We start from the raw sequence: 14,998 nt of genomic DNA on the forward strand, positions 1-14,998 counted from the left end.
TGATCTTAAAACACTTTAGTGCTTAGTTTCTGTGCTTGCATGGCTTGCATAAACATTATGTTTCAGTTCCAGTGGAAACTTCCAGACGTTTCTCTTATTTGCAAAACCTAAGAATCGCTTACTGGAAGAAAACTCCAGTAGACGTTCATAGTAAATTTTTAAAACCATTGTGTCCCTTTCCTGTTTCTTAACTCTTCCTTCCTCCTCTCCCCACCTCCCTCCCTGTTCTTCTGAAAAGTATTCATTAAGACTTCTTCATTTGAATCTTGTAAAGGGAAGAAAGAAATCCAGTATCTTTCTGGTGCTGGAGGCAGCGTAAGTGGATAGTTGTTAGTAGATATTTCTTAGAGCTGAATGGCTTTGATTGTCAATGGAGCTCTGTTGTAGAGGTGCTGTATGCACATATGGCTACTGTGGCAAGGACTGGTTTCATCAAAGAGACCCAAAACAGACAAAGACAGGGGTATGAGATGCAAACAAATGCCATGAAGAGGTTTTATAACTTTAGTTTGCTACTTGTTCATACTGGATGTTTTTGTAACTTGGCAAAGCTATAAGGTTGCCCTCCGCTGACAGACCTCTCTTGTCAAAACACTGGGGTAACTCACTTCCTGCCGTGTAGTGCTGTGTAATGTGAAATCTGCACTTGAAGCTTTAAGTTCAAGTTGACAAGAAGCAATCTTCAGTATGACTACTCATTAGTAAGGTCTTGTATTTGCAGTCCACGAATTTTTTGTGTATCCTATCCTTTTAAATAACTGTCTTACCTGAAGTTGAGCTGTAGAATAGCTGGGAGAGAAGGATGTTTTGATAGCCTAATGGTTGGAGGTTTGGTTTTGTTATTTAAGTATTTGAGAACTGAATATATTAATATGAGAAACAGTTTAACTTTTTATTGTCATACATATCACTATCTTTTGATGTTCTGTGTACCCTCAGGCTACTTTTTTTTCCTGCTCTGTAATTCTGCTTAGAAGCCACTTATTCAGAAGGTTCTTTAGGAAGTCATTTTTAAGATTAAACAGGAACCAAGATACCATAGAATTTCACCTAAATGGGTAACTGAGCATTTTAATCATGGTAAGTTGCTGTAATGTTTCTCCTCTTAATTTTTAGGATGATCCATTTAAGAATAAAGCCTTGATGTTTACCAATAATACACAAGAATTGCACACAGACCCATTCCAGTCAGAAGATCCTTTCAAATCTGATCCATTTAAGGGAGCAGACCCTTTCAAAGGCAGTAAGTGACCAGTGGCTTACCTGAGACCTTGAAGACCAATTGTTGAGTAAATGATTTTTTCACAAACTTTTATCATCTTGCTAAATAGTGGATAAAACAAATGATTTTTCTATTCTGCATAGGTGACCCATTCCAGCATGATCCTTTTGCAGAACAACCACCTGCTTCAGCAGGTAATAGCCCTTTTGATGACAGGACAGATGTGATAAAAACAATTTGTAGCCAAACACAAACATTTCCAAGGTTTCCCTGACTTCAGGTTTTTGGTTTGCATGTGGGAACTTAGAAACCTGAGAGCGTGTGCATTCAGCATCAATATGTTCATAACATGCATGAGACTTTATTAGAATTCCGTAAGCTTAATATAAACATGTACTTGGTCAATAGTACATAGTTAATACTATGTTAAGACTCTAGTTAATACCCTGTCTAGAGAGGTATCTGGAAGTTTATCAGATGTAACAAATCATTATGTGTGTTCATAAGAAAAATTACCTCAGTGAGTACAAGGTCAAATACAGAATGGTTCATTATGGACACACTAGGTGCTACATTCTATTTACCTTCTAATACTCCTCCTAGATCCCTTTGGAGGTGACCCGTTTAAGGAAAGTGACCCATTTCGTAGTTCTGCCCCTGAGGATTTCTTCAAGAAACAGGTGAAGAGTGACCCATTTACCTCAGATCCATTCACGAAACCCCCCACTTTACCCTCAAAGGTTAGTAATTTTTAAATCTACACATAACAGATTTCTTTACTATCCACAAGTTTATTGTCTGAAAGCAAAAAGGAACAAAATATCACTAAATACTTTTCTCCTAACTGATGAAATATCATTAATTTTATTCTTAAAATTGAAGTATGGATTGTTAAGGCAATCAGCAGTTTATTCTTTCCAGTTCCATGATAATGATGTATATTCACCATGAAGGTGCAGTTAGGTGGATTTTTTTTTTTTTCTGTTGGGTGTTCCAGCCCTCCAGCACCCCTCATTCACACCATTACCTCCACTCCATCGATGTTTCTATTTGGGCAGTCACATAGTGAATTAGGTCGAGGAACTATCTGGCTAAAGGATTACCGAGCCACCAACAGACACTAGAGCCAACGCAGTGGAAGGACTGCACAGAACACGTTTGTCAAATGTACAGTCACAGTTCTTAAGCTGTCCTTAGGTGTATGTGTGTGGTTGGTTTGGGGGGGGGTGGATTTATTTTTTTTTTATTATTTTTGTTTTAATTAATCCTTTCCCTCACACTTATGGCATTCATTGACTATTGCCACCCAAGTGTTAGAACGGTATTGCAGTATCAGTCAGTGAGAGGTTAGTTTAAACCTAGTACAACATAGGTTTGTACTCAGATAACAGCAGACTTTTCAAGCTGGAGAGCAACTGTAAACACCATCTATTTAAAAAGAAGCGATATACAGACTCTGAATTAATGATAATGTAAATGCCTGACTTCAATATTTAATCTCTGTTGCTTAAAGACTGAGAACTTTGGGTGTAACTTCTTATTTTGCCTTGGTAACTACTATTGCTTGTATTTCAGTGTGATACGCTTTTCACTTCAGTGTGTTTTGCTCGTAGGTACTTGGTGTTTTGTTCAACGCTATCAATAGCCAAATGCACTAATAATGCAACATTCATATAATTGGTCAATTTTATCCTATTATATGTCCACTGCACAGAGTGATCTGAAATGGGAAATAATTTGTCTTAAAGCAAGAGATTTTGATACGCATAAAAAGACAGGTGCACGGTACAGCAGAACAATAATTATATACATCTGTTCTTATTTAGCCTGACCCTTTTGAAAGCAGTGACCCTTTTACGTCTTCCAGTATCTCTTCAAAAGGTCCAGGTAAGAAGAAAAAATTTTCTCATGAAGATGAATAAGGAGGTAGCTCTTTATGAAAGAAGAATCAAATGTAAAATTTGAGAATAAAGAGTCTTGTGAACTGTTGGCAAATATCATTGTGTTCCTATCACAGATTACGAAGATTAAGTCTTCACGTACACGATATGCTTCACTCTTTTTCTTTTGTTTTTCCCTTCCAAACAGCTGGTAGAAAACCTATTGTTTTATGGAATTCTCTTTTAACATCTCATGCAAGGAAAAATGCAAGTGTTTTTTCATCACCTGCCTAGTTTTGTACTTCATTGTCACCAAGCATTCTTTGTAATTCTTAAGTATTATTTTAAATAACTCTTCCCCTCCTCTGTATCTTTTTCAGATCCATTTGGAACACTAGATCCATTTGGAAGTGGTGCTTTCAGTAGTGGTGAGGGATTTGCGGACTTCAGTCAGATGTCAAAGGTAAAGGTTACAAGGAAAGCAACTGTCCTTTTGAAAATTTATGTACAGATACTTTTTTTAAGACTGTGATATGATTGTAACTTTCCAGCTGACAACCCACTTTTGTTAATTGTTTTCCAATCAACCTCACCTGTTACTTAGCAAAGCATTTTCCATCGATCTCAGGTATGACAAAGTCTTACCAAGACTGGTAGATTCAGCAGGGATAAATAACTTTTCACAAGCATTTTCAAATACCAGAGGAGCAAAAGGAATAACTTCTAGTTGTTACTTGTAAGAAAAGGTAGTTGTTCCAGATATTCATGTATTTCAGTGTCCAACCTTCTTCTCAGTTCTGAAGTCTGCTTCTTGGATACTTCCTCTCTCGTAGTATCCTGACTTGTTCTTGAGCTTCTCCACGAGTCCAGGGAACCAGAGGAAGGTGGAAAACATGGTGTGCTGACATTTCATAGCTGTTAACAGAATTGCTCTTTCCTTCGTTTCTTGGTATAAACGGAGTATATAGGGTATTTCAAATAGAACTTGGTCCTTAACTCCTCATCTGCATCAGTCACTGCTGTTAGCTTTCTGAGATGGAGTTTGGAATTCACAGTTGACATCAGATGCACAAGTTTTTATGCTTAGTTCCACAATAACATTTGAACATTGCAGAGTAAATGTTAACTAGAAAATAGATCATCATATCACTTTGACTAATTAAACTTCTTGTGTATTTTTTCTAAATTTTCATACTGATTTTTGTGACAGTTTTAGCTCTCCACTAGGTGGCAACAGTCTTTGCAAATATTGATGTGTTTGGCTTGTGTTACAAGTTCTAGCGAGGGTCCAACTGCAAGCTTTAGCTTTGCTTATGAAATTCCTCTTTCTTCGTTTCAGGATGATAAATTTCTCTGCATGGTATAATTTTTTGTGCTTTTTTTTTTAACTAATAGGAGTGTCCTTCACAAGAGCCAGCTGAATATAGGAAACATTAAAAAATATGTTTTTGGAATTCTCCCTGAGCTTTTATAAAAAAGACAAATAGATGTGTGTAACTTAAGAAAGCTTGGAGAAAAGCTATCTATTCTGCAGTCTGCCATGTTTTTCCAGTTTCTGTCATGGCTCTGTTTATATCAGAGTGGAGGCCAGACTGCAGCATGATTGTTCATTGCCAAATAGTAGAGTTTTACTTCCTTTTATTTTTTTCATCGGCTTTTTGCTAGGACTAAAAGTTCTAGAATTAATTAATTGATTAAGAGCATAAGTACTTTTTGAATGTTAATGAAATCCTAGCACTTCTGTCAGTGGGTGTTATCCTCTTACACCACTGACATAATTCTGTAAATCTGTCCTCATTTTTTTAAGTTAATGCTTTTACTTGAGTTAACTTGTAGCCTTCATGAAACAACAAATGTTGTACAATGTGCTTAGATTCTTTTTCTTTTCTTTTTTTCTCATGTAGTCAGTAGCTTCAGACCCCTTCGCCTCCTCTTTTGGAGGGGTGGGATTCTCAGATGACCCTTTCAAAAGCAAATCAGACACACCAGCGTTACCACCGAAGAAAAATGTCCCTCCACGACCCAAGCCACCCAGTGGTAAGGAGGTTTTCTTTTTTTATGAGCCAGTCCCCACAACTTTCCGTATATTATTTGACATAAGGGCAAGTTATTAGTCTTCTATCGCATTATCTTACATTTCAACCATGGAGGAAGGTATAATATTATTAGTAAATTAGCAGAAATTTTCAGTAAACCAGACTGGAATTCTTCAGATTGGAAAACAACTGATTAGGGAGTGATATGACAGATCCGTAAAATCACTTGTGGCAAGGAGAAATGGGGAAGAAAATTTGTCTTTCCAAGTAGACAACAAATGAGATTAGTAAATGACACCTTCAAAATAAACAAAGAGGTTTGATTTTATTCAGTACTCTAAATTTTGGAGGGTTTTGTTTTTTCCCTCCAAGGAATATGGTGAATGCAGAAAAGTTTAAATGAGCTTAAGAAAGAACTAGATAATTCTTAGAAGAAAAATCCAATGGGGGCAACAGGGTCTACCAAAAGCCAAAGTACTCTCATTGGCTCCTGCGTTGCTGAATGTCTGCAAGGTAGTCTGAAGTATGGCTGTATCTTTACCTTGTTTTGATGTTCTTCCTGAGAAGAAAGGTACTAACTCAGTACTAACAAGAATGGGGTACAGGGCTAGATAGACCTGTCCTGACCTGTCCAGGTATGATCATTCTTGCATTCACACATTGCTGCATTAGTAAAATATAAAATACTTTCTGAATATATGTCTTGTTCCTGCTTCAAGTCCATTATGTATGGAAATTCTTAGAGATGTATGAATCTCCTGAATTGAAAATAAGATCTTTTTTTAATGGAGATTCAACTTCTACTTGTTCACCCTCCCTAGAGTTAGCTTTCAAAATATTCAGATACCAGTGAAACTGTTTTAAGAACTGAAGCCACTTAGAGCTGTTAGTTTCAAGTCTCCTTTTAAGAACAGTGGTATAGTTCAGTTAATACTGGGAGTGAACGTTTAGTTGGCTACAAAAAAAAAAGCTGGATTCTGATTATGAATAGGCGCATAATTTTGCATCAAACGTGTGGGTCGACATCTAGTGTTCTCATGTATTCACAAACAGTGTTAGGAAGCATAATACAGAGAAAACAGATGTATTATCAATGTCTGCTTGTTTAAATATGTGGCTTGTCTGCCTTTCTGCTGTTGCATTTTGGAGCAAAACGTGCACCCTGCACCCATCCTGTTTATAACGGGTATTGTTGACCTGGCTGGTTTTGCAAAACAGTTATGCTAGAACTAGCTCCTTGGGTAATGTGAAAAGTGGTTATCCTGAAGATGTCATTAACTATCCCATAGACTGATCCAAAGTTTGGAAAATATTATTTAATGCAGTAGACTTACAAGCAGGCCAGTGCAGCAGCAGTAGTTTGTTCCTACCACTATGATTTTGTTGCTCAAGAGATGATGATGCACACTAAACTCTGACATCAAATGATGAGGTTCTGTGTAGGTGAGTATTGATGAAAACTTGTCAAATGCTCTAGGATTGTGGAAAAGTTCTTGAAGCGGTCTGTTCTGTGCTTGCTTTGTGTAAGTAGTTTCTGCTATTGAGATACTAAAGAGCCTTTGGTAATTAAAAAAACCCTGTAATATGTAATGTTGACAAATGTCAGCTAATAGGACACAAATGAATAAAAACAGAAATACAAAAGCTGAAGGTAATCTTATTTGCCATTGTGAACAATGTTGTTTTTCTTTATTTGATTTTCAAGGAAAATATGTAAGTGGCCATCTTTTTAAGAAATATCTACATAAAATAATTCAGTGTTTAAAGGGCCTGTATAAAGTTGAATGAGTCAAACAAATACTAAATACACTTACATCATTCCTAGCAATACAGTGTAATAGCAGCAGCAAAGATGAGAAATACGTGCTGCAGGATTGACTCACCTACATGGGGTTTTTTTTGGATTTATGTCTCTTTGTTCCCTCTTCTGTACATAATTTTGGAGCTTTTAGCTAAAAGCTCCATTTTAGCATTTAGCTTTAATTAATTTGTTTTGATCTTAGATGTGTGCACTCAGCCTTTAATCAGTCTTCTAAAAAATTTGTTTAAAAGTGTACCTTCCCCTGTTCTTGGGACACACAATATTTGTATGGTTCCGCTGCTCTACCAAAAGCAAATGTTGTTATGATAAAATAGACTAAGGAGGAAACAAAGCAGGGTTTTTTTTAAAGCAAAGGAGCCTCATGTGCTTATGCAGTTATACTCCTCCCTTCCTTCCACAACTAAGGCAATCTTCAGTGGTTACTTAAAGCATGAGAAATTATATAGTAATATACTGTGATTCTAGCAAGAGATACAGGCGTACAAGTGTGTGTTAGAAATGGGAACGCTGCTCAGAAAACAAACAGACAAGAAACTTCCGTTGTTTCTTACGTTCCTCATTGGTCTGTTTAATTAAAAAACAAGTAGGTGATAAAGATCTTGCTGAAGGATGAATAAATGCTAGCTATTACCAGGCAAATGTGTAGTTTGGAACCTTTCTGTTCCCAGTTCATAGTCTTTTCAGTAAAACTGTTCTTTCTGTTGGAGGGGATTCTTAATATTGAAAAGTATTTGTGTGGTTTACTTGCATTTTGTTAGGCAGGTGCAATGAAGATCTGATCTAAAGCTTTACTTGTCCTCAAGACTGTACAGTCAAGTAGAAAATGCTAATAAAAGTTTTTGCAGAGCATTGAAAGCTAGGGGAAGCTAGCAAAATCCACCAGGGATTGTTCTTGATTGAGTGCTTTTCTAGATGCAGGGTTTTAGGAGTTCTGTGACATTCAAGCATTGTCTGGTCGCTCCATCGAGGTATTGCAGGGTGTCCTGGATGATCAGGGTGTGGCCAAAGTGTGCCACAGTCCCTTCTTGCCCACGTGTCTGTGTTTTTTGTCCAGATGAATGAGGAGCTGTGCGTCAGGGCTCGTTTCTTCACGTTGACAAAAGGCAGAGCAAACCTTTGGAACTGAACATGGGGCCAGGGAAGCACTTCAGCCATAGCCTCTCTTTACCATTTGGTGAAGGTCAGATCAAAAGGCCTTCAGATGTACCTGGAAAAACCTGTAAAAGGAATATGTAGTTCAGATTAGCTGCTCTCATCTAAAGACTCTGGAGACAGTCTTCATACCACGCTCAAGGGAACTTTGCTGCTGCTGCCGCCAGCTTTGCCAGTAGCAGGGTTGCCATGGGCAGTCATTGTCTGGCCTTACAAATCCTGACCTGTTTGCTGGCTGCTTGTGAAGTGAAAGTTGGCTCATTGTTTTGGCTGGTTGGTTTGATTTTAGTTGATACTTGTTTTTTTTTTTTTCCCAAAGCTTGGACATTGAGAATCAGTTATGATCTGCTGACTGTATTAGCAGATACCTCAGTTCACGGCTGTCTGTGGTTGTTACTATCTGGCAAGGATAGGCAAACACTTACTGCGTGGCATGGATTAGACACCCTTAAGATCCATATCTTTCCCTTCTCAAAAACTAAGGTTAAGAGAGGGGATGACAATCATGAGATTATTTCCTTAAAGTTGTATCTCAGGCTTATGCTTGTTTTGTTCTTCATAAATCATTTTCCTTCTTTCTCACTTCCTTTTGAACCGACGTCTTTCAAGATCTTTTAGATGTTACAGAGTCTTAAACTGATTCTTGCTTGGTCCAAGAGAAATTTCGTATATTCTGATTAAATACTCTATTGTGTTTTTTCAATATAACTATTTAAAGGTAAAGTGCAGAATCTTTAAAGAAAATTGGAGGAGGACTAATGAATCAGAGATTAAAAATAGAGGATGATATGGAGAAGGTGTTTCAGAAGCAGCAAGCTTGGATACCAGTGTACATTGAAGCTCCAACATATCTGTTCCATGCAAAGATTTGAAAAATCAGTATCTCTGTCCTTTACCTGGTCTAAGGTTCTCTTTTTAGGCTGAGGAAGATCAGCTAAGAAAAAGCTCTTTAGCTCTTCTGACTAGACTGTTCTAACAAAAATCACCAAGGGAGTATGTGCATGTTCTTTCTCTTCAGGAATGCGTTCATAGTCCATGAAGTTCCTAATGGACATTAGGTTTCGTACAGATCCCCTGGGACTTGGCTGAAGTAATTTGATGTTCACCAGGTGGTACTGGAGAACCTGAAGGTTTCCTTGGAGAGAAGTAGAAGGTTTTCTGTATTTATTGATGCTGTATCTTGAATAATGCTCAAAAAGCACCAAAAAATTATCCAGATACCAACAAGCCTGTGCTCTTCGTAATGGGCTATGATACATGGAAAACAAGACAGCTTTAATTACTTACATTAACAAAAGTAATAGTAGTGTATTTTGACATACTTAAGCAAAGGTGCCTTGTGACAGGGATCTAAATTCTAGTGCAAATTATTTTCTTAAGCTGTCCTAAAACATAAGCTAAGTTTTGTAGATTCATAAGCACATTGTATTTTCTGTCATGGAGGATTAACTGTAGTGTTTAGCACTACTGAACTTCTGGTCGCTTTATATTTCTTAGAGCAGTTCTTGGGTTTTGTAGGACTTTTGAGTAATTATGAATAAAGCCTGAAAGAGCTGATACACTGAAACCTGACAGTTAAAATGGTTTTTGTAGGTTCTCACAGATTAACTATTATGTTTTCTGCCATGAGCTGCAGATTGAAATCAGTCAGAGTCCACCGCTAACTAGTTTCTAGGTAAAAGTTGTTGATTACAAAAAGAGAGAAACAGATTTTTTTTTCTCTTTTCTTTTTTTTTTTAAAGTACAGGAAGTTGCTGTGTGGGTGTCAGTGATTGGGTTATAAGTAAAATTCAATGCTCTAGTGCTTTGATCGTGGGACCTACTGCTTTTGCCCCACCCTTACCACTTCCTTTAAATGCAGCACCATGCATTCCACATTGCGGTTATAACAGTACTGTTAACCAGTGATATTAGTGGAAGAACCTTCACCACTAACCAGTGTGTAACCTTCAACCTCGTCTAAATTTTTATTGCTTGCTTATAGTGGTTTTGACCTTTTTAACCTTGAAAGAATATAAAAGTCCTAAAAATGCAGGACAAAAACGTATTTTCCCGTTTCAGTGTGCTTTCTTCTTGCAGTGATTATTTGATAAAACCAATTATTTTCATCACTATAGCTTTTTTTAGCCTGTATAAATGTGATTTATACTAAATGTATTGTATATTAGTGACTAATAGAGGTGGTGGTTATTGTATTAATAGTGAACTTCTTCAGTGCTAACGTACTTTTTAAAATTCAGTTTTTCTTTGGGATACAAATGCATAAATAGCAGAAAAATATCATGTGACTTGGAATTCAAAGGATTAATAGGTCATCCTGCCTTGGCAGGGGGGTTGGACCAGATGGTCCCTTCCAACCCCTACCATTCTGTGATTCTGTGAATTCATCCCATGTAAGAAAGAACTTAGTGCATTTATGTAGCTGCTATTTGAAATACAGGTATTAAAATAAATTATATGGGGAAGTTACCATTCCAGACTGCACACAGTAATTTTGTCGAAGAGCTTTTGATTTTGTTTTTTCATCCATTTATTCTTTGTAGCTCTGATGTATGATCACAACTGAATTTATAAGTTGACGTTTCAGAGGTTAGTGGTTAACATCTCTGTCTTTGAGTTAAGGAATTTGATTCCGTTCTCACATTGGTTTTATGACTGGTAGTGTTTTTGAAATGTCAAAATATTGGAAAAAGTCTTAAGAAGACAGACTAGGGGACTAACCAGCCAGCCCTTGAATTAGGAGGTATGATCCTAATCCTTGTGTGGAGCCTCAGAAGACCTCAGTGCAAGCACAAAGGTTTGCACAGTATTTAACATGAGTGACTAGAAATTATTACAAACTAATAATATTGATGTTATTGATAACAAATTTAACCAGCCAAGGTGTTAGCATTCAGTATTTTCACCAAATCACGAATTGCAAAATGGTGGGTGTATTTTGCTGTCCCACTGACGCAGTCAGAAAAAGCCCTACTGACTTAAACAAAATCTGACTGATCAAGTCCTATTTTTTTCGTCTTGCCTGTTGGCAGATAAAGAGAAATGATATCTGAACCTTTTGATCGCTTAAAAAAAATGAAAAGGGGTCAGGGCTTTAAGATCTGTTAGAGATCTGTTAAGATCTTCAGGATTTTAATATTTTATTTAACTAATCTGAAGACTTTTAGCTGTGATACATGTTCTGATCCACCATCTACAGAAATAATAGTTTTGGGTGAGGGTGCTTTGCCCTTTCCTCACAAGTGCAGTTGCTGGAGAAGGTTGTTGTGAGCCTCAAAGAAGCTAGAAGTGCAAGAAAAATTAACAGCCAACTCACAGAGCAGCTTTCTATTCTGTGCCTCTGGTGCATGGACCTTGGAAGGTAAAATTAAGATAGATTTGCCACTTCAGTGCTCATGATTAAGAAAATATTCTGAAGGCAGTTTGACTTCAGAGCTTTACTGGGTGGATACCCAGATGGGGTATGCACACACATTCCAGGCTTACCTGGGCCAGGATTGTCTGACTAGAAGCTTTTGAGCTAGATTCACTCTGTGGGACGCTTTTTGTACCCCTGAACCATTTTAGGTGCCTGTGTGCATAATCAGATGCTTAATGCTGTCAGCCAGCACTATGCTTGCACGAATCAGAAGGGCAGTGCAAGCAGCTCACGGAGCGGCGATGTTTGTACAGCCCTGTTCTGCTGCTGTCTTCCTTTGTATTTGATGCTTCCTCCTCCTTTATGTCAAAGATAAATATAGTTCTTTTTGATATGTGTCACTTCTCTAAATTTAAGGCATTTTATGGTTTGACTGTTTTTACCATTTTAGATGTATTTTTCACCTATAAAGTAGTAAAAGAGCACTGTTAGTTCACATTGACCTCATACTGACAGTTGTCAGTGAGGGGAAAAAAGAGCACACGTCTTCGCTAGTTTTTGAATTGGACATATAAATGGTTTCAGTAGTGTTTATGTGCCTGTGCCGTGTTTTCAGTGTCTTAGATGAAAATTAAGCCGCAGTGTTCAGTATCTTGCTTAAACACCACGCAAACCAAAGCCTGAATGCTTTGTTGTGTGCATTTACTGATTTCATTTCTTGAAAGAAAATTATGTCTTACGAATACTTAGTGTTTAAGCACATCGTGTTTTTGTGGCCATTTCTTTTTGATCTGCACCATGTACGTTGTCCCCAGGATACAAATTTGCATAGAAATCTGTTCTATATATTTTGTGAGATAACTTTAAGAAGAAAGAAGACCTGTTAGGTATAATAGATGTGATCAGGAATTATGTACAAAAGCATTGTATTAAACAATCAGAAAAAACCCTAAAATAATTCCCTTGCATTTATTTGCACGGGCATATTCAAGTTGTGGGGATCAGTCATTTGGTCTAGAGGAGAATATAGATTTTGTTCTTTATTCATTGCGTGATCACAGGAGTACATGAATATTATGTTTATTTCTGAGTGGTACCACACACCTGTTTCCTCAGAGGTTCTTGAGTACCCAAAGTTACTCACGAATAGCATAGTGCCTGTTTACCTTTTACGTTTTTTTTCCTCATCTGCAGCCAAGAGTGAAAAATTCAGCCTCAAAGTCTGTGACTGACAGCAAAACTTTTTTTATTTTTCATGCCTTCTAGAAGACCTGACGGTTGCACTAGAACCCAAGCATCCCTTGTTGAGTAGGATAAATGACTCATGGGTGGAGCACCTGCCCAGCCACAAACTAAAAATTCCATTCACGTTCTGATTCTGTTGTTTATGCTGATCTCTCACAGTAAAGATATTTCAGTACCGATTGTTGCAAGAGGTTGTTCAGAATCTGTTTCAGAACAGATTGTTACGCTGAATGTGTAACGATTTCTCTAACTTCATCTTTCAAGAAGTTTGTAGTTTTCAGAATATTTTTCTTAAGCTAAGGTTTTCAGAGTTACAGGTTTGCTTAAGGTGCGAATTTTGCAAATATTAAGCAAAAGCAGTTTTGAGGGGTTTTTTGCATAGGAAAAATTCTTCCTCCTGTTACTAAAAATATATATTGTGATTTTGTGCAAAGAACTTTTTCGCCAAACAGCTGAGTTTGAAATACAGTGCAGCAATAGCCCCGGTTGAGGACAAATACTTTTGAGTGTCCTGTAGAAAATTGGTTTTAATTTAACTAACCTTCAAGTATATTTTGAAAGCTAGTAATAATTTTTCTGTAAGTTCCTAAAGTTCAGTTTATGAAAGTTTTACTCTGCTGGATAATTTAACGGTGCGGTGAAAAACATGTTGAGTAAGTTAGGAATGATACATAAATTTGGTAAAGTGCCAAGAGAAGGATGTGCTGGGAGGCACCGTACGTACTGCACTGTCTCTGAAGTTTTTAACACTTCCTCTGCCATATAAAAGCTGTGAGAGGTAGGAACCCTGGTATTATATGTTAAAATACAATCGCAGCTATGGACTTAACTCACATTATCATTGCTTATCCTGTGTAGCACAACTCTGACTTCTTAAAGCATGTTTTTCACTTTAGAAAGTTTCCTGGACAGGAGTTCAGTGAAAGTTTGAAGTCATGTCATCTCAACTCTGCCCTGTTTGCTTGTGAGCATGCATAATCCAGTCTTCAAACACATGAATACATGCTGCTTCTCGTAATTCAGTAAGATACTCTTCTAAGCAGAAAGTTAGGACCATTGTTGAAACATAGAGAAAACTATAAATATTTCACTCTATTGTTTCATTGTCAATATCTTGGAATTCAGTAAGACAAATTCTGTAATTGCATCTTACCAATAAGATTATATTTGCCTTGAACTATAGATCTCAACCCTAAAGTTTGCTGTGGGGTATGAAATTAGATAAACCCTTCGTATGGGTGGAGTTCACTATAAGTTAACAGCATTTGCTGTGGTAAACCATTTTGTTCATCAGCTCTTTTTGCTGAAGTGAGTCCTCGGTGTGGTTTGGGTGCACCACTTGGGTAACTGCTGAAACTGCTGTGGTTTCAGAATAGGACCTGTTTTGCTTTTTTCTGAACTTTTTTCCCCTGAAACTATTAGCAGAAAAATCTAGTAAGTAAGGGTTACAACTGTTTGCCTGAACTTTCGTACTGCCATACCTCAAAAACGATGATCGGTATCGTGTAAAAATGTAGCATTTTTTAATCTCCAGTGAATATAAGGTTAATGCAATCTCAGTTACTACTAAGAGTCTGTTTTGCAATATTACAATTTTACCAATGTCCTTCAGTTCAGTTGGTGACTTTTTAATGTGGTTTGGGTATTTTTGCTTTACATTACTGAAATACGTTACCCACATTCTTGACATACTAAACATGGGAATACAAAAATCTTCATGTGCTTAACCATACCCTTAGTGCACTAGGAGTTTCACACTTCGTGTAAGCCAGCAAGGATGTCAGAACGGTAATTCTGGTGTCGTTATTACTAATTTGTGGCCAATAGATGAGTAAATTTGAACATCTAACTGAACCAAACAAACTTCTGCCAGGCCTCAAAACCATGTTTGCTGAGTGCGGCACGATAAAACAAACTATAAGCAACGTACAAAGTGTAGTGAAAGAGGGCTCGTTGAGGACTCTGTCGTGAGTGCCAGGATTGGTGTACTCAGCATGGGCACTGCCCTTAAAATTGTTCTGCAGAAAATAAGCCTGATTTTATAACGGTTTCCCTCCTTTACCTTTTTTTCAAAATAACAAAACTAAAGCCCTCCACTGTTCTTTAACGCTAAAAAAAACCCCAAAAAAACGAAAACAAAATGAGGAGAATGGCGCTCAAAGTAAAATGAAAATTTTCAATATTATTAGCAGTAACTCCAGTATTCATGATGACATTTCCTCTACAGCAAAGTTATTCTTTATGATCTGTTGTGAAGATGAAGCACGAGAAACCCAGACGCTC

At 37.2% G+C, this 14,998-nt stretch overlaps 1 protein-coding gene across 1 annotated transcript in view; it reads left to right on the plus strand.

Annotated features, from left to right (window-relative positions):
• The window catches only part of EPS15L1 (epidermal growth factor receptor pathway substrate 15-like 1), a 35,594-nt gene that overhangs the window by 12,810 nt on the left and 7,786 nt on the right, over positions 1–14,998 (plus strand). The window contains exons 17-22 of the mRNA XM_010288393.1: positions 1,117–1,243; positions 1,366–1,416; positions 1,826–1,962; positions 3,049–3,109; positions 3,483–3,565; positions 5,007–5,139. Coding sequence (XP_010286695.1) covers positions 1,117–1,243; positions 1,366–1,416; positions 1,826–1,962; positions 3,049–3,109; positions 3,483–3,565; positions 5,007–5,139 — 592 coding nt within the window. The remainder of the gene's footprint in view (positions 1–1,116; positions 1,244–1,365; positions 1,417–1,825; positions 1,963–3,048; positions 3,110–3,482; positions 3,566–5,006; positions 5,140–14,998) is intronic.

Source organism: Phaethon lepturus, unplaced genomic scaffold (assembly GCF_000687285.1).
Source record: "Phaethon lepturus isolate BGI_N335 unplaced genomic scaffold, ASM68728v1 scaffold20710, whole genome shotgun sequence".
Classification (NCBI taxonomy): Eukaryota; Metazoa; Chordata; class Aves; order Phaethontiformes; family Phaethontidae; genus Phaethon; species Phaethon lepturus.